The 24270-nt window shown below is 48.1% G+C and overlaps 1 protein-coding gene across 1 annotated transcript; it reads left to right on the top strand.

Moving 5' to 3' along the window:
* Positions 1-1223: 1223 nt before the first annotated feature.
* On the top strand, positions 1224-22333 carry ALKBH5 (alkB homolog 5, RNA demethylase; the record flags this gene model as incomplete). The annotated part of the gene is made up of 4 exons (XM_084236167.1): positions 1224-1993; positions 10213-10293; positions 21270-21425; positions 22156-22333. The coding sequence occupies 4 exons, from the start codon at positions 1224-1226 to the stop codon at positions 22331-22333; spliced, it is 1185 nt and encodes a 394-aa protein (XP_084092293.1).
* Positions 22334-24270: the final 1937 nt, after the last annotated feature.

The raw sequence follows: 24270 nt of genomic DNA, 5'->3' as shown, positions 1-24270 counted from the left end.
CGCCTGCGCACGCGCCCGCCCCCACCGGGACGTGACTCGTGGAACGTCCACTCCGTACGGCGGTGGCGGCAGAGGAGACGGGGACTGGGGCGGGGGGTATGGGGGCAGGGAGGTGAGCAGATAATGCGTCTGGCTTCTGCGGCCGTCTCCGTTCGGGTTCAGAGCTGGGACCGGTGCTTCTGCATCGACAGTTTGAGAAGTTTCTGCTGGTTTCAGAAGTTCCTTGAGCGTCTGAGAGCTCACTCCGGTGGTCTCGCCATTCAGGCACTTATTTAGCCAGCCATTCACCCTTCAGGGGTCCTCGCCGCCCTCCCCGCCGCTAATTAAGTGACGGACTCTGTAGCCAAGGCGACCACCCGATTGACAGACATGGTTACCAATCAACTTCCGGGAGCTCCAGTTTGGGCTCTCCCGGCGCGTGGCATGTGGTCCAATGAAAAAAGTAGAAACGCCAAAGGGGGCGGTAACGGGGCTGCCTAGGTTGTGGCGGTTCCCTGGTGATTGCGCGCTGGGGGCTGAGGCGTTTGCGGGCCTTCGCACGATGCCGTGACGCAGCATAGCGACAGCGTTGGCAGCGTGAGCGCACTCCTATAGAGGGAGCCCTTCGGTCACCGAGGTGGCGCGGCGTGGAGGCAGGTTGCTGTTTGAGGGTGCTCCCTCCAAGCCCTTCAGTGAGTGGGGGAGGGGCAGCGGACGACGAACGGTTTCTCTGCGCTTGCGCCGGTACCTCTGCCGTCCGGGGCTGCACGCACGCGCATGCCCGTTGCGCGCGGAGCCGCGGTGGCCGACTGCACTACGCGTGCGCGCAGAGGATCCCGCTGAGGAGCGTCGCTGGCGGACCTCTGGAGGGCGGCCCGTGACGTCGTGAGGTGCGCTTTAAAGTGCGGGCCGGGCCGGGCGTCGGAGGGTCTGGCCGGCAGTCGGGCTGAGCCTCCGCAGCGGCCCTCCGCGGCATGAGGTATTGCTGGCTTCCCAGCTCCCCGGGTCGTGGAGAGGGTGGAGGAGGAGAAAATCCTGTTGCCGCCACCGCTGCATGACCCGCCGCCCCTGAGGCCCTACCCCGCGCCCAGCCCCTCGACGTCCCCATCCGGGTCTCCCGGCCTCGCATGGGGGTCTGGCGCTGAGGACCCCCTTCCCTCCGGGGGTCCCGGGGCGCGTCCCCCGAGAGCCATGCCCGGCCGCCCCGCCCGCCCCGAAGGACCCTAAAGCAGCGTCGTGGGGCCATGGCGGCCGCCAGCGGTTACACGGACCTGCGTGAGAAGCTCAAGTCCATGACGTCCCGGGACAACTACAAGGCTGGCAGCCGGGAGGCAGCAGCCGCCGCCGCCGCCGCGGTGGCCGCGGCCGCTGCAGCCGCCGCCGCCGCCGAACCTTACCCGGTGTCCGGCGCTAAGCGCAAGTACCAGGAGGACTCGGACCCCGAGCGCAGCGACTACGAGGAACAGCAGTTGCAAAAGGAGGAGGAGGCGCGCAAGGTGAAGAGCGGTATCCGCCAGATGCGCCTCTTTAGCCAGGACGAGTGCGCCAAGATCGAGGCTCGCATCGACGAGGTGGTGTCCCGCGCCGAGAAAGGCCTGTACAACGAGCATACCGTGGACCGGGCCCCTCTGCGCAACAAGTACTTCTTCGGCGAGGGCTACACGTACGGGGCTCAGCTGCAGAAGCGCGGGCCGGGTCAGGAGCGCCTCTACCCACCGGGCGACGTGGACGAGATTCCCGAATGGGTGCACCAGTTGGTGATCCAGAAGCTGGTGGAACACCGCGTCATCCCAGAGGGCTTCGTCAACAGCGCCGTCATCAATGACTACCAGCCCGGCGGCTGCATCGTGTCTCATGTGGACCCCATCCACATCTTCGAGCGCCCCATCGTGTCCGTGTCCTTCTTTAGCGACTCCGCTCTCTGCTTTGGCTGCAAGTTCCAGTTCAAGCCTATTCGGGTGTCGGAACCTGTGCTTTCCCTGCCGGTGCGCAGAGGGAGCGTGACTGTGCTCAGGTAACCCACCTGGGAGGAGGGGGCAGCCCTGCATCCTGCTATCTTAGCTGCTCCTGATGACCCGAGTCAACAGCCAATAGGAACCTGCGCTTTTTACATCTCCGACCTATTTCGCTTGTAGCAAGGAGGGGTCAGAGCAGAGGAGGGGTCTGCCTTTTAAACCGTGTAATAAGAAAGCAGTGAGGGATCAGGAAGCTATAGAGAAGTCTATGTCCTGAAGGCAGGTTTGATGTGATCACCAGCTGAGAATCTAAAGGCATCTTTGCAGAAAACCAAGATTTTAAGAGCCTCTTTCTCTTTGTGACTTCAGTGAGTTACTTTTCCACTCTGGGTCTCCATTTCCGAATTTTTTATTTAAATAAGTTTTCTAAAAGTCTTCCCAACTCTGTCATTTTGGTTTTTTTAACAGAGGAAATATTCCCGGATTCCTTAACAGAAAATACTTAGAGAGGAAGGCCCTTGAGAGTATTTAATTGATACACAGCTCTCTATTCCCAAGAGGAAGAGGGACTTCCCTGGAGTTGAATAGTGGTTCATAGATTAGTGGCTGGGCTAGGAATACAGTACTGCACACTTAAAATTAAGCCCTCTTTGGCTGCAGAAGTGTTCGTCTTTTGTAAGAATGTGTCGCTTATTATGACAAATTAAATGAAATACAGCTGGTCATTTTACCTGGTATTTGGCTGGTAGTTATGTCAGCAGCAGAACTTAGGCTCTTGGCCTATTTTGGATCCCAGATCCTGCTGAGAATTAGCTCAGTGCTCTGGCCCCCAGAAGTCATTGCTTGCTGGAACACCTTTACAGAGCATTTGGAAGTTGTCTCCTTTGGCCATGAAACAAGTCTAGCAATGTATACCAGTAATCCCCAAAATCTCTTAGGATATCTCGACTGCAAGTGTTCAGAGTGGCTTGGTTGACCACCAGATTCTAGCCTTGGATCAGGATACAAGAGGTTTTGTTGTGAGCACCTTAATCTCTGAACTGTGGTCAGTGCGATAGACCATGGCCTTGAAGAGAAGTGCTGTCCCCTGAGCCCTCTGACTCGCATGAGGCAACTCATTTATCTCATTTGAATTGAACAGCTGAGCCTGCTTTCTTATCAGGATAGCAGCAGAGCCTTGTGATACACAAGGTCTCCTAATGGGAAAGTTTGGGGCTTCAGTGGCAGTAGAAACAGTACTTTGTCTTCCATATGCATCTGAAATTTAAAGGGCCACTTATCTGTCAAATATCCCTTTGTTGTTTGGGCTTCTGAGCTTCTCAGATCCTTGTGCTCCCAGATTGATGTCTTAGCAGAGCCATATAAGATGAAATTTCCAGGGCTTGCTGAATAAGGCAGGTTAGCATCTGACTTCATTAAAGAACACTCAGTGCTAAAAGGACCTCACACTAGTGCCATTTGGTCTCTTAATGGGATATTAATTTTCCTCATAGTCACAGGCGCCTAGGCTTGTTGTCAGGAGTTTGACAGTGATTGGATGTGTAATGAGGAGATCACAATGAGAAGATCACAAGTCCTCATGTGTAATGAGGACTTCTGCCCCCCAGCATATGCACATGTCTGTATTGAAGAGCAGTAGTTTAATATCCTTTTTTTTTTCTTTTTTCCTTTTTTTTTTCAAAGATTTATGTATTTATGTGTACAAGAGCTAGGGTACAGGCCAGAGATGAGAGGATTCACCAGAGACAGAGTGGGGAACAGAACAGGCAGACTGAAATACACTGCTGAGGGGAGCAGCGGGCGAGACAGGAAAGGTCTGCTTGGTCATGTGGGTTTCTCTCTGGCCATCCGGGGATCGAACTCGTGCTGTAGAGGCTGAGGATTGCTTCATAGTGTGGTGTTTAACCCTTTATGCCACAGGGACGCCCAGTTTCATATTCTTAAGATGCAGGTCTGTTAGTGATCAGGCACAAGATTGCATCATCAAGCAAATGTTCTTCATCTTTTCTTTAGAATGGTAAAGTCCTGAAACAGTCCCAATCTTTTCCAGCCCCTCCTAGATTCTGACTTGGTTGTGGAGTTAGTGTGGGAGGCTCAGCCATAACTTAAAAAGTGCTGACCCAGGCTTTGAATCTAGCTCTGTTCTCATTTTCTTTGGGATTTTGTGGGCATTCTCTGAGCTAGCTTTCCCATCTGTAAAGTGGGGTTGATGCCAACTTTCAAAGCCTACTAGAATTAAATGTGACCTAAGATCTAACATAAGCCCTGGTGCAAGGTAGTTACTTAAATGAGTGCTTGCTTTTATATACAAACTTTTAATGATTCTCTCTTTTCTTGGGGCACAGTGCCTAAGGATTTGGTGGGGCCTAAAATATAACTCTTCCCTTGATGGGAGTTCACAAAGTAAATACAGTCCAGGAAAGTAACTGCTGACGTACAGTGAGGAAGCTGGAAGTTTTGTGGAGGAAGTAAGCTGGAACTTGAAGGGTGACAAGGAGTTAGACAAGCAAAGAATTGGGAGTGGGCACAGACTTACACAGCTTTGGCAACAGTAGCTTGGAGTAGCCATAGCTAAGGGGAATGGGTGGAGGTAGATGGAGTTTGTTATTAGTCCTTAGATCCAACTTAGCCCTGAAGTAATAAAAGTTTTGGTGAGGCATGCCTTGATAATTAAAGCTCTAAATGAGAGCTTCTCAGCACCAATACTGTTGACATTTGGCACTGGCTAATGCTTTGTGTTGTGGAACTGTGTTACCCATTGAAGAATGTTTAGAATCTAAATGCAAGTAGCACCTTCTGTGACAACCAAACATGTTTTCAAACATTGCTAAGGTTCCCTGGGGGACAGACTCATCCCTAGTTGAGAGCCATTGCTCTAGGGTTCTGGATACTCCCATTAATTGAAGTTTTCTGAAAAACCTGCTTCCTAAGCACTCTCACCTTACTTGATGTGCAGGAGGGGAACACCTGCCTGTTAGTGTGCCTCTCTTCAAATCCTGCTTGGGCTCTTTCCCAAGCACTTAAGAGGCGATGCCTTCTTTTATTTCTTGATGTGTACCCCAGCCCTGCGGTGATGGAAGGGGGAAGCTGATGAAATCTGATTCTCTGTGGATTGGTAGGGGTTCTGGCAAATCTCATCTGATTCAGACTTCAGTTATTGGTGTCAGTATGGTGTCTATACCCATCAAAGGCAACATGTCAGGAATACAGTTTTATATTAACAGTTGTTAGTGTGTGGCAAACATTGATGCAGTAGTGTCCACAAACGTGGGCATTTAGAGCAGGGTCTCAGACTGTTTTTAAGTGCGCATTATCCTTCTTTGCAAACCCTGTTGACAGCTTTTTTGTTTTGTTTTGTAACCTGCTGGGTGGGTTCTCAATGTTTTCTAGGGTAATAAATACCATTTACCTTATCTTCATAGCAGTTCATCCCACATTTCTTCCTTCTATTCCCTGTAGGTTAAATAGACAGATTAAAACTGATTTTAGTTGCATTAATTAGACTAATTATCAAGGCTAATTGCTTACTTGCTGCTACTTTTAATCACTGCTGCACGGTCTGTCGTTGCTCTGGCCACGTGCCCAGAGACCCAGGCCTTGGCCACTGTCTGAAAATGACTATCGCTCAGCCTGTGACTTCCAGTTAACAGTTGATATTGGATGAAATGGATACCCCTTTCAATTTTGGACTAAGGGCTGATCTTGTTGAGCTGACTGGAAGCAAAATTTAGCTTTTTGGCTTAAAATAGTTTGGAAAGTAGGGCAGATAGGTCCTGGGCCACATCTCTTATGTGGAGTCTTCTGATTCCATGGCAAGGGGAGGAAACTCAGGATGAAGTCAAGGTTGCACATTCTCAGCAGCTGTGGGCTTGGGGTTCTCCCAGGCCTGACAAGAAAGCAGAGGAAAACAGAGGAAGCTAGCAGGCAATCCATGTTCTTAATTGTGGACATCAGGGAAAATAAATAGGCCACAGAAATTTCAGGACTGCATGCACCTGGGCAGTTAGTATGCAGATGTGACTGAGATAAGGTGGGAACTTTCTGGGGGCATAGGCTGATCTCTGTCCATGGGGTGGTGAGTATGCATGTGTCCTTTGCTGAGGCCAGTGATGAGGCCCTCAGGACAGATTGGACCTTGTCTCCAGGCAACATATGTGGGCTTCTTCCTACTCCCTCATTACTGAACCTACCCCCATCCTTCCCCCCACCCCCAAATGCACAAATCAAAAGAAAACACAGTATAGAATAGACACACTGAAACTAAGAGTTTGGAGTTCCAGTGCCACCACTTTAGTTGTTTGTTACCTAACTGTTCTGGATCTTAGTTTTCCTAAGCTGCAAAGCAAGGCAGTTCATGCCATTGAGTTGTAATTGAAGGTTGACTATGTTTTGCACTAGGGAATGCTTGATGTTTAGGTAAAATATGCTCAGCTCCTCCATATTTATATTGTGACATACAGAATTGGAACGCAGAGCAAACTGACCTTTTTCTGAATTCAGAAAGCCCCAGAACTTCTCATAAAGTTAGGCCACATGTCTTCTTGGAGGTTTCAATCTGGTTATAATTTGAGCCTGCACTCACAATCCTGCCTCTGTTAGATGGCTGGCCTGCTGTTCTCAAAAACTTAAGTTTAGTTCCACAGGTTATCAGTGGTGAGACAGTTCATGGTGACTACCCAGAGAAGATAGACCCATTTGGAAGCAGGCTGTCACCGGGTCAAGATCTTGGTCATTCCCTCCATCCCAGACAGGGTAGATGGGGAATGGTAGTCATCTTGGAAATGTGCATTAAAAATTCAGTCTCCTGAATTAGACTGTCCTTACAGAACTGTATAGTCCTGCATAGTATCTTCTTATAAAGAGTTTTTCAGACTTCACTTTTAACCTGCACCTAATCCTCTGAAGAAGAGCTTGCAGTTATCTGTTTTGCAGATGTGGAAACTAGAACTTCAAAGCAGTAGAACTGTTGAACACAACACACATTTTATTTAGTGTCCATTGTATGCAGAGATGAGTAAGGTCTTTGCAGAACTTTGTCTTGTAGGGAAGACACAACTTCCATAAGGCCAAATGTAGTGGTAGAGATACATGTAAGTAGTAGCGGGGAAACCCTGTGGAGAGGGATGGGTGGGAGGAGGGGGAGTTGAAGAAATAGGGGATAAGACTGATGAGAGTTGCTCTGAGGCATAGAGGTAATAGGTGATAGTCAGATTCTGTCACTCTTGATTATTGCATAACATACTAGACATTGCTGCGTGAGATTGTATGGAGGGGGCGGGGGGTGTTTGCCGCGGAGTGGTTCAACCTAGGGAGCAGACAGACTGACCAGCAAAAAGCATTTAGGTATTTCCTTTTCTCCTTCCCCTATGAAAACAAAGGAGCTGAAAGCACTGGAACTTTTCTTCATGCCAAGGGTAGGGCTGGACCCAGGACATATTAAGTTTCAAGCTGGCAGGCTAGGGCTTTCAAACAGTTTCTCTTGTAGCAAGTAGGTTTCTTAGCTTTAAATAACTTTCTGTGGTCTCTGCTGGACATTTTCTGTTGAAGTTTGACCTGAAAAGTGTCAAACTTGGTCGGGACTTTGAGCCTTCTGATCCCAGAGGGACCTGATACTGAGTAGAGTTCAGTAGCTGTATCACAGCTGTCAGGAAGTTCTAGAAGACCAGTGTTAATGAACTCTTCAGGTGGGAACAGTGCCAAGATCTTTTTTTTTTTTTTTTTTTTTAATTTTTGTGTAGAAGAACTGGGGTGTAGGCCAGAGGTGCAGGGGGATGGGGTGTGAGAGGATTCACCAGAGACAGTAGGGAGCAGAACAGGCAGATTTAGTGAACTATATTGCTAAGAGGAGCAGCAGCCAGGGATCAAACTCAAGCCGTAGAAGTGGTAGTGCTGAGACTTAACCCCTAGGTCACCAGGAAGGTCCTCCCAAGATCATTTTTGTGGGTCTTTGCAGCCCTACCTCTGCACTAGTTAATCTTAGATCTGGTCTTAGTGGCAGGAACCTGGCATGGCTTGTTCTTCATTCTAGAACACTTTGGGGGGAGGCGGGTGAGTGCAATCAAGATTAGATACAGGTCTGGATTTACCCGTAACTTCATTAAGGGAAGTGGTTCCTTGTTGGAGATGGGAAGAGAGGCCCTTCATACTGTCTATAACATATCAATTAGATTGATAACACTTGTTAAGAGTAGGGAAGGTTGTCTGTAGCCAGTACTCTGCCCTTGAAATATGCCTTGGTGTGCCTTTGGGAAATTGGACTTCATTCTTTGGGGGGAAGTACTGTGTTTATATGTAGGGCTGTTTTGCAGCCCAGACTTACACTCCCCTACTGTGGAGTGACATAAGTATAAATTGAGACCTAGAGGTCCTAGCCCTGAGAATGGGTCTCAAGAGGCCTCTGCTGCTGGCAGATCCCTCCTGGGGGTCTCCAGATCATGTCTTTTTGGCACATGCTAAACCCCAGGCTCTGACTTGCTCCGAGGTGCTCCGGGTTCTCTGACTTGTCAAGTGCTTAGTAAATGAGAGGCACCCTGTGTTTATCTAAATTTTCACAATGACCTCTGTATAGGTTTCCTACTACCCTTTCCAGAGGTGCCAGTCACATAATCCTATAACTTTAATTCTGCCTGGAAGGAAAGAGATGATGTCCCCCTTTTAAAATCTAAGTCATCACTGGCCACAAAAGAATACCTAAGTTAGAAAGCACAGCACAGTGAACACCCTATATACTTACACTTGAAGAAATCTAGGTTCGGGCCCAGCAAGTGACCTGACTTGTACATGACACAAAGTTTGTAGGTAGCAAAGCTCAGATTCAAATCCAGGTCTCTTCACCTTCTCAATCTCATTGTGGGTTTGCAGATATTAATAGGTTCTTTGAGAAAATATTCTTTGGTCAGTGCTCAGTTAAAGTCATTAGATTCTTTTGCTGTAGTAACTCAGATCCTTAACATACTAATACTTTTTAAACTCATTATTTTATACAGCATTGCATAGCAGTAACTAATATTCTGAATCATTACATTAACTTGACTGTGGACATTTGTTCATAGTCTCTGGTGGGATTGGTGTTCACAGAGAAAACTGAAAATGCTCTGGTCTAGGGGCAGCTCAGAGGGAAAGCCTCTAAAATAAAGCTTCCTTTCTTTACCCTTGGTGTGATTTCAAATCAGATTTCCGAATCAAAGGTACTGCCCTCAAACTTTTTAGCTTTTTATTTGCTCTTGCATCCAGTTCTTGCCTGCAGTTGGAATAGAGTGGCCATTTCAAGGAGTCCTTCCCAGGCCTGTAGTGTTTCTAATGGTTAATTGTGTCTTTACAAAGGAACTAATTAGCAGCCATGGAGAGGAATATTGGTGGTGGTGTGCTGTCAGGGGGAATCCTGAGCAGGAGCAGAAGAGTGAAGAATGAAAAGGTGCTCGCCTTTCACTGGCCCTATGGTTGGGTGTTTTTGGCAGTGGAGAACTGCCTTAGTTCCTCGTGGAGGAACTTGGGATGGGGGTGCCTCTCAGGTGCCATGGTCCCAGTGAGGGGACTCTGGAAGGTGAGTTTTTGCTTCCAGAGTTTCAAGTTAGAAACATGTTAACTGTAAAGAGGACAGTCATCTACTCACAATCATTGTGAGCACTTTAAATTTTAAGATTTGTGTAATTTGATGAAAATAAATAAATATTTGAGTGTGACGGAATTTCTTAAAATATCCCAAACACAGCTGTCTTCAAGAATTTGGATCCCCCAAGTGGAAGTTTTGGGAAACCTTTTTTTTCAAGTTGCCAGATTCTCTTTTTTGAACCATAGCAGTCTTAGGTCTCTCCGGTGTCTCCGTGCTGTCAGCATCTCACTTGGCTTTCTCTGCATGCTGAAGAGTAAGGGGGATAGGAAGAAGAGGACATGGGTTCTTGTCTTCTCACTAAGGTCTGAACTGAGTTACTCCAGCTCCTTCCAAAATAGCAAGAGGTATACGGTCAAGTCCTTCTTTTAAAGAGTCCTTTTCACAGACTCATGGCCTGTGCATGAAAATTCCTGCTTTGGCTTCTGCTATAAGGCCTGCCTTTGCTTTGTCCCAGGTTTTTCTTTGAGTGCTTTCTGAATAAAAGTGTCCTGGAGCTTAACATTTCTCATCCATGTAGATTCTTGAACCTTTCAGCAGTGGGACAGAGGGTCAGCCATAAAACCTGGACTATAGCTCTGTCTTATTACCATCCCACCCCACCCCCCAACCCCTGACTTTGGTTGTCTATCTGCTCTCCATGCTCACTTGCTCTGTGTTTATTTTCAGTGGATATGCTGCTGATGAAATCACTCACTGCATACGGCCTCAGGATATCAAGGAACGCAGAGCAGTCATCATCCTCAGGAAGTAAGTGTCCTGGAATTTGGTACCTGCAGGCCTGTCTGGAGATACAGGTCTGGGTCCTGTTAGAACTTGACTCCTCTGTGTCAATAGGTTGCCATGGCAAAGTCTAGGCGAGGAAAAGACTATGAAGTCTTTTTCGTTGACTTCTATGAGGATAATGCTGTGTTGTCTTTCACTTCATCAGACTATTAAGTGCTATAATTTAATTTAGGGCTGAGCCAAAACACAAGGTCCCAGTATTTATGAGTACAATCTTATGATTTGGGGGGGCTTTCTTCCAGTTCCTTCCCCCCCCCTTTTTCTGCACTTTCTTGATTCTGATTTATTGCATGTGTTCTTAATGATTATTTTCAGACTGTGCCATAGCAGTATGATTTTAAAAATGCCTGGATTTTCATTTCTGTGAGAAGTAGAAATGAAGGTGGGTGAGTAGGCTGCAGTGTTCAGCAGGGACGTATATCTTATGGCTTTCCCTCCTTCTGGGGAGGGAGTCAGGGGAGTACTGACCCAACATTGCCAACATGGTCTCACCATTACTTCTTTTTGCTCATGGTGTGACTGGACTAAAGTGAGAAGACACTATCTCATGACAAGACGGCTTTTTGATTTTTTTTGTTTGTTTGTTTATTTTAAAGATTTATTTATTTATGCATACAAGAATTGGGGTACAGGCCAGAGGTGCAGGGTGGGTGAGAGGATTCATTAGAGACAGAGTGGGGAACAGAACAGGCAGACTGACTGAAACACACTGCTGAGGGGAGCAGTGGGCGAGACAGGAGAGGTCTGCTGCACCATGTGAGTAGCTCCCTGGCTGGCTGGGGATTGAACTCTTGTGCTGCAGAGGCTGTGGATAGCTTCACAGTGCTGTGCTTAACCCCTTGTGCCACCAGGGAGGCCCACGACTGCTTTTTGAATGGAATTCCAAGAGGCTTATTGCCCAGGGTTGCATAGACAGGCAGATCAGGACTGGTGCCTAGACCTAGCCTAGAGCAGAATGTCCTATAACTGCCACCTTTTTTAGTTTGTTTTTTATTTTTAGAACAGTACCCTGCACCTCACTTCCCCTGTTGTTAACATCTTATGTGAGTGTTTATTACAGCAAGAAACCAATGTTAATACATTATTATCAACTGTCCCCATGCTTTATTCATATTGTCTTCTCTCCTGTACTTTTTTCTGTTCTTGGACCCCACATTAATTTTAGTTGTCATGTCATCTTAAGCACTTCTTTACTATGAGTTCTTCAGTCTTGCATTGTTCATAATAACATTGATTAGTGAGGTATTTCATAGATAATCTCTTAGTTGGGATTTATGTGATCATCTCCCCATTAGCAGGGATTATGGGTTTTTGGGAAGAAGATCACCAAGATAAAGTGTTCATCTCAAGTCATATCCAGGGCACAGGAATTAACTAACCAGTGTTGATGTTGACCATGATCACCTTTCTAAGGGTACATCCATCAGGTTTCTGCATTGTGAAGTTGCTACTTTCCCTTCTCCATATACTGTTCTCTTGGGAGGGAGGTCCCTAATTGCAGCCCACACATAAGAAGTGGGAGTTAGCACCAACCCCTTTAAAGGGTTATATAGTAACACATTATTTGGGATTCTGCACAGGTTATTTTCTCTTCTCTCCCATTTATTTCTGTATGCAGTCATTTGCTTATATCAGTATAGACTTGTGGGAATTTATTTTCTGCTTAACAACTACTTTTTTTTTTTTTTAAGATTTATTTATTTATGCATACAAGAGCTGGGGTACAGGCCAGAGATGCGGGGGGGGGGGGGGGCGTGAGAGGATTCACCAGAGACAGAGTGGGGAATAGAACAGATAGACTGACCAAAGTACATTGCTGAGGGGAGCAGCGCCGAGTCGGGAGAGGTCTGCTGTGCCATGTGGGTTGCTCCCTGGCCGGCCGGGGATCAAACTCGTGCTGCAGAGGCTGCAGATTGCTTCATAGTATGGTGCTTAACCCCTTGTGCCACCAGGGAGGCCCTATGCTTAACAACTTCTAACGTTGAATTTTCTTTTCTGCCTTACCATCTATTTTAACTTCAGCTGATAATTTGGCATCTTGGCACTTTGGGCCCAGAACTCCAGAATAATGTAGTTGTAAAGTCTCTTTGGCTTTGCTCTGCTACTTTGTGAAGTCAAAACTTTCAGTCTCTGTTTTGTCATCTGTAAAGTAGAGATGATCCAGACCTGTGCTGGAGAGTAGCTCTGAGCACATCCGGGAGCTCCAGACGTGAGTCAGCTTGGCAGCAGGCAGCCTTTCTTAGTCTAAGAATTTTCCCAGAATTTATCAGAAAGATTTTTTTGTTACTACCTTTCCACTTTGTTTTCCTGTGGTTCGCAGCATAGGCCAAGACTCAGAATCAATAAGTGATGGAGCCCTGGATGTAGCTCGTTCTGACCTTTCCTCTCTAGTCATATCTTCTTGGACTTTACCTGGCACCTCAAACTACACAGGGACAGGGGCCTACCAAGCCAAGAACCTGGAGAAAAACTCCCAGGGTGACAGAAGACCAGAACAGTAACTTGCAGGTAGTCTCTCCCAGCTTCTCACAACAGTAAGCTTATCCCAGGGAAATCTTTATTGGAGATGTCTATAGCCAGAATTTCAGGTCACCCTTCAAGCTATTTCTTTTCCTATTCATCTTTCAATATCTGGCTGTCCAGGCTGGATGAGTCAGATGTTTCTCAGTGGAGGTAGGCATCTACCCTACACTGTTAATCAGCTGCCCTGCAAGCTTTTTGGCTAACTGGTCCCTTGGCAATAGTCTGAGTTTAGAGAGTGGCTATGTAGGTAGCTGAGACTTTGACTTTCTTGGCTTGAGTGGGCCCAGGAGCCAGCCAGGGATTGGCTAGAGATAAGTGTGTGTCTTTGGTGTGAAAAATGGGAAAATGTCTCCAAACTTCCCTGGTCAGCTCAATTGGGGAAAGTACCCAGCTATAGGGAGCCAACCCAGAGGACCTGAGGAAAGGCATTTGTTACCGTGGGATAAAATTCAAGATTCTCATTGGAACTTGTTGGGGCTTTGCTTATCTATCTAGCCTGTTCTCTTGGTGTTTTCCCTTTTCCATTCCTTATTTATATAAGAACTGCAGCTTCTGGTAGGTCTTTATCCTTGACTCTTACAGTAATGTGGTCTCTAATGGGAATACTTTCCTATCTAACATGTTCATCTTTTGATCTACACCTCACCCCTAAAGGACCCACATATATACACGTTGAAAAGTGATTGACTAACCTAGCCATTTTTCAAGGCTTAAGTATTAATCTGTAGTCATCTCAGTGTGCACCCCCACCCTCCTTTATACTATCACAGCCCATATACTTGCCATTGAGCATTTCAGAATGCCACCCAGTTCTCTAGGGGTATGGAAATCATTGTTCATCTACTTGAGACCCAGTCTAGAGGAGACATCAGAGGAGGACAGTTGAGATGATGAGGAACAGCTTCATAGTAGCTGTCGTGGCTTGTCTTGGAAAACGACAACCTGGTGACAAGATTAAAAGGGGACTATCTTGGCCCAGGTACTGACCAGACATCAAGGATGTGGCCTTGGTGGGTGCTTGGAAGATAGGATGTCTTCTGGTAAGATCATGTGCATATGGGTAGAGTCTGGGCATTGAGCCTTGCCCTGTTCCTCATTAGCAGAAAGGATGGCACCAGCCCTGCTAGCTCTTTTAAGTTCAGGTGAAGATTACATAGATTGCTGAGGGAGGGAGGGCTGGGGCGCTTGTCACTGCTCAGGTCAGTCAGAGATGGGATGGTCTTTCTAAGGACTTCATGGAGGGCAACAGTTGACTGGTTGCCGAGCGCTTTCTCCTTTAATAAAATGTGGTTCTGGGCCTCCCTGGTGGCGTGGGGGTTTCGATGCAACCTATGAAGCTATTTGTAGCCGCTACAGTATAAGTTCGATCCCCGGCTGACCAGGAAGCTAACCACATGGCGCAGCAGACCTCTCCTGACTTGCCTGCTGCTCCCATCAGCAGTGTATTTCAGTCACTGCCTGTTCTGTTCCCCACTCGGTCTCTGGTGAATCCTCTCACCACCCCCCCCACCTCTGGCCTGTACCCCAGCTCTTAGATGCATAAATAAATCTTGGGCCTCCCTGGTGGCACAAGGGGTTAAGCACCGCACTATGGGGCAGTCCACAGCCTCTGCAGCATGAGTTCGATCCCCAGCCGGCCAGGGAGCAACCCACATGGCACAACAAACCTCTCCTGTCTCACCCGCTGCTCCCCTCAGCAGTGTATTTCGGTCAGTCTGTCCTGTTCCCCACTCTGTCTCTGGTGAATCCTCTAAACCCCCTGCTTCTATAGCCTGTGCCCCAGCTCTTGTATGCATAAATAAACAAATCTTTTAAAAATAAACAAACAAATAAATTTTAGGGGGGAAAAATGTGGTTCCGTGGAATGTGCATGGTGCTGAGGCTTTATGCACACGGCGCCATTGTTTCTCACTGGGAGACTGGGAAGTGACCTGAAAGCTTCCCCAGGAGTGGAATCCTCGGGCTTAAGATTATGGTGTATTTGTAGTCACAACCAGTAAATGGCTGAGTAAGGCTTTGAATTTGGGTCTCCTGATGCTGGGTCTTGTGGTCTCTTGTCCATAGTGGAGTACCCCAAACACTGTCCCTTTCCCAGCGTGCTCTGAGGTGGGTGTATTAGTTTAAGAAATGAGCTTAGATATTGAAAGGCTTTCTTGTCTCTGCTGTGCCAGTATAGAACTGATTGGTGAGATTGTTTTAAGTGGCAAGGGGACTACAATACAGACAGTGGGGGAGGAGTGTGGGCCGCAACTGCAGCAAACCAGTCAGTTCCTTGAGGCACCTCAGGATCCTCCCAACTTTCCTGAATGTCCCCATTTTCCAGCCCACCCAGGGCAAGCTGCCCACAACACACATCGTTTCAGTCAGGGAATCGGAACCTAACGTTTTTGAAAATATGGTTGAAGTTTTAGGTTGCTGGCTAGAAAAGCAAGAGACTGACCAACTTGGGGTATAGCAGTTCAGTGGGATGAGGCTGGGGAGGAGGGGATGGAGTATTCCTTTTTTCCCCATAATCCCCTGACGTTCAGTCTTTTGAGGGAATCCGCATGCTGTCCCATGTTAAGCCCCACTTACTAAGTAACAGGTGTTGAATAGAGTGCCGCCCACAAATGAACCCTGAGAGTAGAGAGTATGAACTCTGTTTGAAAAGGGTCTTGGGTAGAAAGTGAACTACCTCAGGTCATCCTATCAAAAGCTAGTTTGGAATGATCTTTGAGTAGGGATAACTGACTTGGAAACAAGCTTTTCCACCATGCACAAGGCACCTGAGGCAGACATAAAGGAAATAGTGCTCCCTTGGTGCTTGATACATATTTTGCATGCCAGCACAGCACAAGCGGAGTGGGCAATGTCTTGAAAGCACAAAACAGGTAAATAAAAAAAAAAAAACAAAAACAAAAACCACAGATAAGTATATCCACCTTAGAGAGGGTGGTTCGGAGAGGCTTGGTAACTCTGGCTATGAAACAGTTCTGAACTAGAAACTGTTGACCAAGCAGAAATGGTGTTCTCACAGACTGGAAGGCAGGGGCGTGTAGGGAACCTCAGTAGTTGCGGGTTGATGGATGAAGGAAGCCTTGTATCAACATTTGATCATAAGGAGGACTCATGGGTCTTCATGGGCCTTCTTAGTCATTGACCAGTAACTACTAAGTAAAGTGGCTCAAGGCAGAGTAAATAGACCACTTCTTTGCTTCGGTCAGGTGGAACTTAGATAAGAGTGGATTGAAATTGGGAAGAGCAGCTAGAGATTAATTTGCCAAATGTTAACCATGGCTGGTGTGTGCCAGGCTCTGCTAGTTCCATCAGTGTGATTGTATGGTCTCTTATTCCCTTTGACCTTTGAGGGGGACATTGACCACCTTACTAGGTGCTAGTCAACCAGGAAGACTTTCTGGAGAAGTACCATCTGAAGGTGATCAAGGATGTGGACCTCGGGATAGAAGATACTCAGGGACAAAGATGTTTCTTACAAACTAGAGGCAGAAGAGATGTTTTTTACAGAGGCTTTTGTAGGGACACTGAGGTAGTCCATTCTAGAACACAGAGAAGAGACGGGGTAGAGGGCTTGATAAGACCTAAGCTGATCAGAGAAGACTTCAGGGTAGAGGGCTTGATAAGACCTAAGCTGATCAGAGAAGACTTCGTGTAGTGTCAGAGACATCTGCAGGGCACTGGAAAGCCATTGAGGTGTGTGAGCAATGGAATGTGGGATGCGAATTTGCAAGTGAGAGACTGATTACAGGTGACTAAACTAAAAGGCTTGTTTGGCCATTTAAGCCAAGGGGCCCCAGGGGTCAGGGTGAGACCCTGTCTGACAGCAGAGCAGCTTTAATTGAGACCCTGTAAGTGGATGAGATCCAGGTGAGATGGAGGGCAGACTCTGGGCTTTGTCCCCTAGGGGAGACGTGACCAGCACTTGGTTTCCCTGACCCTGGCTAGACCTGAGGCTTTATTTTCTGCTGAGATGTCTGCCTTTGCTCCTCTCCCCTTGATTCTTGTCTCCTGTGCCAAAGATTGGTCTTTCTTTGTTCTGTGGTTCAGTGTATGTGTCCATGTGGATAAACCTTACTCATTTGAGAGCCTGACTGTCCTGATGAATCCGCAACCTTTCTTGAGGAATAGGGCGAAGTCGGACCACCAGGGAATGTGACTGGTTTTGATTCCTTGTCTGGCTCTGTCCCTCCCTCCCCCAGTATAAGTAGGTTACCTGAGCCCTGTATTTGTCCCTAAAAATTGGGGGCATAGTGGTGCTGGCTAAACTTGAGAATGTAGAGTGTTTCTCATCGCCTTTTTCTCGCCATACCCCGATCTGATTCTGACAGGTCAGGTATAGGGGCTAAGAAAAGCTGTGTCCAGTTGAGGTACAGTGGGAACAGAGGCACATGGTGCAGGAGGAAAGGGAAACCCCAGCGGTGTGTTGTGTGGTGGCAAGGTAGAGGAAAGCAAGCTTGGTGTCTGATCTTCTAGTATCCTGGAGGATGACACTGAGATCTTACCACATCTGAACTGTGGGTCTCTAGGTATCCCTTTTGCTGGCCTTGTTGTCTGATGCCCATCTGTGGAGTGTTGGCTCCTGGAACTCTGGGTTATACATATGGTATGACACAATGGTAGCCAGACTGAACATTTTGGGGTCTGGGTATCTTGCAGGCCTGGGGCAGCTGTGGGGAAGTAGCAGGGAGGTCTGCCAAAAGTCCAGATTTGTGTGCTTCAGGGGCTCTCTCTTTGGTAATTCTCATGTGTCTCTTAGGATCTCCTGACCATAGCATGCTTCTCTATCTGTCTCAGAACTGTCTTGCAGAGGAGAGCAGGGCAGAAATTGGAGGGAGGTTGGTATAAGAGGGGTACGGGGGTACTGTTGCAGGAGAGACAGAAGTGCAGGTCTGTACTTTGTGGGAATTTGATAGTGGAGGTGCTGGAGCTTAGTCTTAGTGGCCCAGGTCACTCAGATAGTGGGTGTTCAGACAGGTTTGCCACACTGCTCCCTGCCTGCTGGTTGCTCCATTTGGAAAGTCAGGCTTTGTATGAGAAGGGTACATGGTGAGGTTGGAGCAAAGGTTGGAGGGTGGTTGGCAGTGGGGCTTGAAGGTACAACCTGATTTCCTGTCTCCCAGAAAGGGAGTCTACCTGGCGGTATACCTGGAAAGCTCTGCTCTGCTGCAGTGAAGGGACCCACCTGCCCATCAGAAGAAACCATTGTGGAGTAGTACTTATGTGACTTAGGCCAATGACTTGGCCTCTGATTTATCATTGCTTCCCACTCCCACAGGGGAAATAATCTTTCCCAGGAGCTTCTCTGAAGGAGTCCATGAGTGAAAAAGAACATGAGGGGACCTCTGGGACCAAGTCAGCTTCCTCCTTCTCCTCAGGTCACATGTTAATATGTTACTTTAGGTGCTTGGTCATCTTTTTTGTTGACTTTTCCCTGTACTTGTGCCCAATTCCTGCTTTGTCCTGAGGGCTGCCCTAACACCCTGAGTGACCTATATGGGTGTGGTGGTCTGCCTGGCTAACACTTACCTTGCATACCTGGGGTGCCTTGCTGTGACCGCTGGATGTTGACTCAGATCTGTAACACAGGTCTTTGCTCCTGTTACAACCTGAGGCATCCCCTACCTAGACCTTTCTGCTGGAACTGGACTTCTGACTCCAAACCTGTGGCTCTGTCCACAACCTGAGGAGCCTGGCCTGCTCCCTGGAAATTCATTGTCTTCATGCTCTGAGGTTAAGCTGCAGGTGGGCTCTGGGCTTGGATCTGGCTATAGATTGGCTTCTTGCAGTCAGTTTTGGAATTGGAGGCAGGTCAGGAGCTTTTCCAGCTATTCTGAGATGTATTTGTAGCAGCCTGAGAGATCCATGTCAGGAGCCCTTTTGTACCTCAGAGTTCATATTGTCCCCAAAGTGGATACAGGAGGCTGGATTCCTGGTATATTTCCCGTCTCCCTGACAGCAGCAGAGCTGTCATGTGGAGAATACCTGTTCCCTCCTTTAGCAGCTAGAGAGAAACAAAGCTAGTCCGGCTCCCTGGCCTGTCTGTATAGTCTTAGCCGGCCCCACTAGTCTCCTCAGGTACTCCAGTAGTCCTCGAAAATGGTGATAAGTCACCACCACTGCCCCTTACTGTCCAGGTAGGCCACCTGTGTAATAACCTTCTCAAGAAATGTAGGGCTAGGGTTCGGCCTCTGCCAGTAGGGGTCAGCCCCAGGGTGTATGGTCCAGCTGGAGGCACAGGTTCTCCCCCTGGTTGTTCTGCTTTTTTCTTGCCATCTGTCATTCACCTGAGGAAACAACTCCAGGGTGTGGGGTCCTACCCCCTAGGATTTCATTGGGGTTTTTTGGTTTGCTGGGGCTTTCCTGCCCTGAGCACTTGTTCCCTGGCGCCTTTGGAGTCTTAGTGTTGGATATTGCTCCATGGTGCTAAGGAGGGTCTTTCTTCCATGAGACTGCAGACCCCTGGAGGAGTCCTCCTGAGTCAGGCTTATGGCTGGCTCATTTGGTCTGGTCTGTGCCACCTGGATCTCTTGAGTGCAGATATATGAGACCTGACCTGGTTTTTAAAAATAAGGAAAAGGTCCTTGGATCTTGGGTGAGTCTACGTACCCTTAAATATCTGCATATTACCTAACACCATGTCTTCCCAGAGCCCCTCTAAAGAATTCTAGCTTTGGAGGAGGTGACTTTTCTTCAGTTTCTAGACCATTAGAATGGAAAGAGGCCCTAGAGCCAATCACATTTCTCCCTTCTTTGCTTCAGTGTGAAAACAGACTCGAAGGGCCTGATGACTAGCCTGGGATCCTGAGTTGCAGCATTAGGGCTGGATTGCCTTCCTTTTGCCACTAGGTCTTTCTTCCTAGGGTGGAGTCTGAGACTCGTGACCAATCAGTGTAGCTTGGTTCCTCAGGCCTCTCAGTCTGTGAGGCCAAAGCTAAAGGGCATGGACTATGGCCTAGCCTATCTGCTGCTCACCAGTTTAGGCCTGAGGAGGGCAAACATTGGTTCCCAGTTAGAAGGCGCCCCCTGCTGGGCCCAGGAGAAAGATTCCTTTCCAGATTCAGAGCCCTGTAGCAGGGAAGCAGGGAAGATTCATGACTTTCTTTTGTTCAATCCTACCCAAACAAATGCATTCATAGATTATACATAAACATTAGGAAGGATGTTAGGCCTTGGAAGATTGGAATTATCAGGTTCCTATTTCAGAAGACCTGAGAGGTCTGTGGTCTCACCTAGGCTAAGCCTTTCTTTCACAACTTCCAGGACATGTGACTTATTGCCTTTCTGACCCAATTTCTTCATCTATTTACAGCAGGCTAGCCAGTAGGGAATGGGGGGGTGCTATGAGGACTGAATATAGTTGTTACCAACAATGCCAACCCACATAGGTCAAGGCAGCTCTTAGATTTTCAACCTGCTCTCGTCCCCTTGGTGTCCTTTTAGGATATCCTGAGTCCCACCTTGTGAACCGAAGTATTACTTTGTGCCTAGCAGCCTATAGGAAAGGTAAAGAAGCTAACTACACCCCATCCTCCCTACCTCAGGCCTCTTGCTCCTTGCTACCACCAACCTGACTCGCCAGCCTTCTCTCTACCACAGCAGAAAGCCTTGGACTTTTTTGAGGTTTCCCAGGTCAGCTCCTTCTGGCCTTGCTTCATAAAGGACTTGGACCACTGTCCTAGATACTATCCCTACTCAGCTTCCCCATTCCTCTTTTCCCCATCCATACTTGAATGTTTTTCCTTTATTAGGTGTTTCACTATGTTCCTTGAAACTCACACCCAGTGTAAGTTGGATTTTGCCTTCAAAAGCTCTCTTAACCTTGGCTCAATCAGCATCCTGGGAACCAGCAAATGTTGCCAGGTGACTGTAGCAGGATGAGAGCAAAGCCTGTAAAGATGCAGTTATGCCTGGTGTCTCCTCCTGGTTCTGCCACAGTCTCAATGTACCTGTGTGAGAAAACAGGATGGCTCTTACTCTGTTCACTTCCAGCCTTTCCACAGGCCTGGACCAGGAGAACTGTCCTGTCTTGGTATTTCAGGCAAAGATGAAGGTATCTGTTGGTGCCCACCAGTGGGGCCCTCAGTACTCTGGCAAGTATAGTCGATGCCCCTGAAAAACCTTTCGACCTGAGTGGGATAGGGTGGAGCTGCCTTGTGCCGCTGAGAGAGCGCCCTGATACCTTTCCTAGGGCAACAGACCCATATCATTAGAAGTCTACAAGCAGAAGTATTCCTGTTACCTACTACTAAATTTGAACTTAAAACGGAGAGTTTTAGGAAGTTCCTAGTTGAAACTTGGAGAGAGTAAGGCACAGAGCAGAGACTGCTGGCCTCTGTCTGCCTGACTGGAACAAGAATTGGTCTGATGGAGCCTACTCTCACCATAGGCCCACTGGCAACCCATGCATTTTCCCTTTGCAGGACAAGATTAGATGCACCCCGATTGGAAACAAAGTCCCTGAGCAGCTCTCTGTTACCACCCAGCTATGCTTCAGATCGCTTATCAGGAAACAACAGAGATCCTGCTCTGAAACCCAAACGGTCCCACCGCAAGGCAGACCCTGATGCTGCCCACAGGTACTCAGTTTAAGACCTTTAATAAAAGCCAGCAAAGCCACCCTATGGCCTGGCTGTAGGGTGAGATGGGTGGGGGAGACTTGGAATAAGTGATTAGGAGCCTGGCATTTCTCACCTTTCCAGAGTCTTTTTGATTACCCTGGGTAATCAAATCAATCAACCCTGGGGTTCATGGCATTTCCACCTTTTTGAAGACATACTGTTTCAGCTCACACTGGAAAGATGAGAAAGACATGCAGGGAACTTATTCTTGACAAGAGGTACTGTACATACTAAAACTCTGAGGCAAGAAGAACTTAGTGATTTCAGGAGCCTTGTATGGTTGGTGAGCAAAGAGGTGGTAGGTGGAGAGATAGAAGGTGGACGTAGGGGAGGAGTAAGAAGTAGAGGTAGATGCAAGACCTTGTAGGGTCTTGAGCCTGTGATGGGGCGGGGGTGGGGTGGGGTGGGGGCTGCTTCTGTTCTGCAGCTTTGGCAATGTGCTGGGATACCAAACTTAGAGCCAAGCAGACCCCATGGGATAATTGGGAAATGTCTCAAAGAACAGCCACTAACATTTAGTGGGCAAAGACTGTGATGCTGGTGTTTCTACCAATACCACTCCCCATGGAGAACCACCAAGAAGAGTGTCATCCCTCAGATGAGTTTCAGAGCCACACACAGAGGTGAGAGGCCAAGCCCCTCAGCCAATCTTTGGGTAACACCCCCATCTTACCCCCGTTCCTTGCAGGCCTCGGATCCTGGAGATGGACAAGGAAGAGAACCGGCGCTCAGTGCTGCTGCCCACACACCGACGGAGGGGTAGCTTCAGCTCTGAGAACTACTGGCGCAAGTCCTACGAGTCTGGGGAGGACTGCTCAGAGGCGGCAGGCAGCCCCACCAGAAAGGTGAAGATGCGGAGGCACTAAGGCCTGCCTCGCCCTCCTGGGAACTCTGGTTAATCCTCACTTAGCTGTCCCCTCTTGTTTCGAGGGTTTTTGTTTCTGTTTTGTTTGTGGGGGGTTTTGTTTAGTTGTTTTTTGTTTTTGTTTTTGTTTTTTTATCCTTCCCCTCTTTCCTCACTGCACCTCGGTTTATTGCCTGTTACGGCTGAAGAACAGATTGACCAGGACCTGGTTCTCATGTTCTTGGTTTTCCTCCTGGATGGAAAGGCTGTTGGCATCATTAGGGAATGGAAGCCCATGCTGGAGTGACCAGTAGAAGTATGGGGGACAGCTGTCCTCAGTTGGAGTTATGTCAGACTGGGTTTGTTTAAAAGCAACAAAATGTTTTAGCTAAGAAATTTCTTGTTTTGCTTTAAATGTAAATCCTTCAGTGTTGTAAAGGAAGTTCTGTCTCCTGCCTCCCCATCTCCACTGATGAATGCTCTGGGTTGAGGTCTCCTGGGCCTTGCAGGCTCCACAGAGGCCAACTGTCCTTCCACCTCTTATCTGCTCTCCAGTCCCCCAAAGTTCATGCAGATACCCTCTTCCTCCTGCAGCAGAGTCATTCAGGATGACTGGGCAAGGGTTTAAACTATGCCAGCCACTGCACCCCGGAGCTATTGTCAGTCCCACAGGCTTCCTCCACACCCACTGGCCTGCTCTGCCCATGGAGTGCCGAGGGGCTGGCTTCAGTGGTCCTGACCTCTCTTGCCAAGAGCACGCCTTTTTGCTGGGTTGCTCCTTTTAAGCATATGCGTGTTATTGTATGGGACAGTTAGACTTGCCATGTTGGGGCCGTTTTAGGAATTGTTTCTAGCTAGAGGGACTGGTGTCCTTCCAAGTCTAGCGTTTGGGGTATGGAAAATTGTTGTGGTGTGTGGTAGGGATTTTGTTTGCTTTTGTTTTGAGTTTTTAATTTTTCTTGGGTCTCCTGGCTTTTTCTTGTCCCTTTCCTTTCTCCTACATTGACCAGCGTGGGCCTTCTTCCCATTTCATCCCTCTATTAAGGCACCCACCCCCTCTGTCCGCCTGTAGCATGCATCCAGGGCCAAGCTCAGGCCTGCAGACTGGGTTGGTGCCTCCTCTGCCTCAGGGGTGTGGGAGCTGGGGAAGGGGCTTTTAAAAACAATAAAAGAAAAAAAAAGTTTTTGGCAGTTTCCACCTACTCAGATCCTCGAAGGCTGCAAGTTTTTGCTGATCTAGATTCACTAGGAATATCTCCTTGCTAGCCAGGGCCAAGACCCAGGCCACTGAGAACAGAGGCCCATACCAGGGGACCTTGTCTTACAGAGGCCCAGGCCTGAGGCTGCAGAAATCTGGGGCAGCCACCATCAACAAGCCCCTCTCAGGGGTCAGAACTCCTTTGCCAACGTGGATTCCTCAAGTCGGGACTGCGTAACTAAAGCAAGTTGCAGTTTTATTTTTTTTACAGCTTTTTTCCCAAAAAATGATTTGTAGTTGTGTGTGCAGCACTTTGCCCTGATATGTGTGCTCTACAATAAAAACCAAATCTAATATATTTTGAAACAGGTGTCTGATGCTGTCATAAGAGAGGAACTTAAACTCTGAACAGGGTTTGGGATGGAGGGAGGGGTGGTGTGACAGGTCTCCATGCATACCAGGGCCCCAGAGGAGACCACCAGTTGCTGACACAGGCCTCCCATGTGCCCAGCCTTCAACTGAGGACTGGAGGTGGACTTGCCCACTGCCCCCTCCCCCACTCCAGGGAGGATGACTTCATCAATTGTGTATCTAGGTTTCCAGGGTGCTGTGGACTGAAAGGAGCCAGGACCACATCCTCCTGAGTTCTGGAAGCCCCTCTTCCTGGGGGTGATCACAGAGGCTATGTGCCAGTTAAGGAGGGGTAGCCATGAGCAAAGGCAGGGAAGAGCCTAGACTTTGTAGGAGATAGGCAAGTGATT

The sequence above is a fragment of the Talpa europaea genome, assembly GCF_964194135.1.
Source record: "Talpa europaea genome assembly, chromosome: 7".
Classification (NCBI taxonomy): Eukaryota; Metazoa; Chordata; class Mammalia; order Eulipotyphla; family Talpidae; genus Talpa; species Talpa europaea.
Note: the sequence above shows the minus strand (reverse complement) of the source record. Positions and strands in the feature narration are given on the sequence as shown.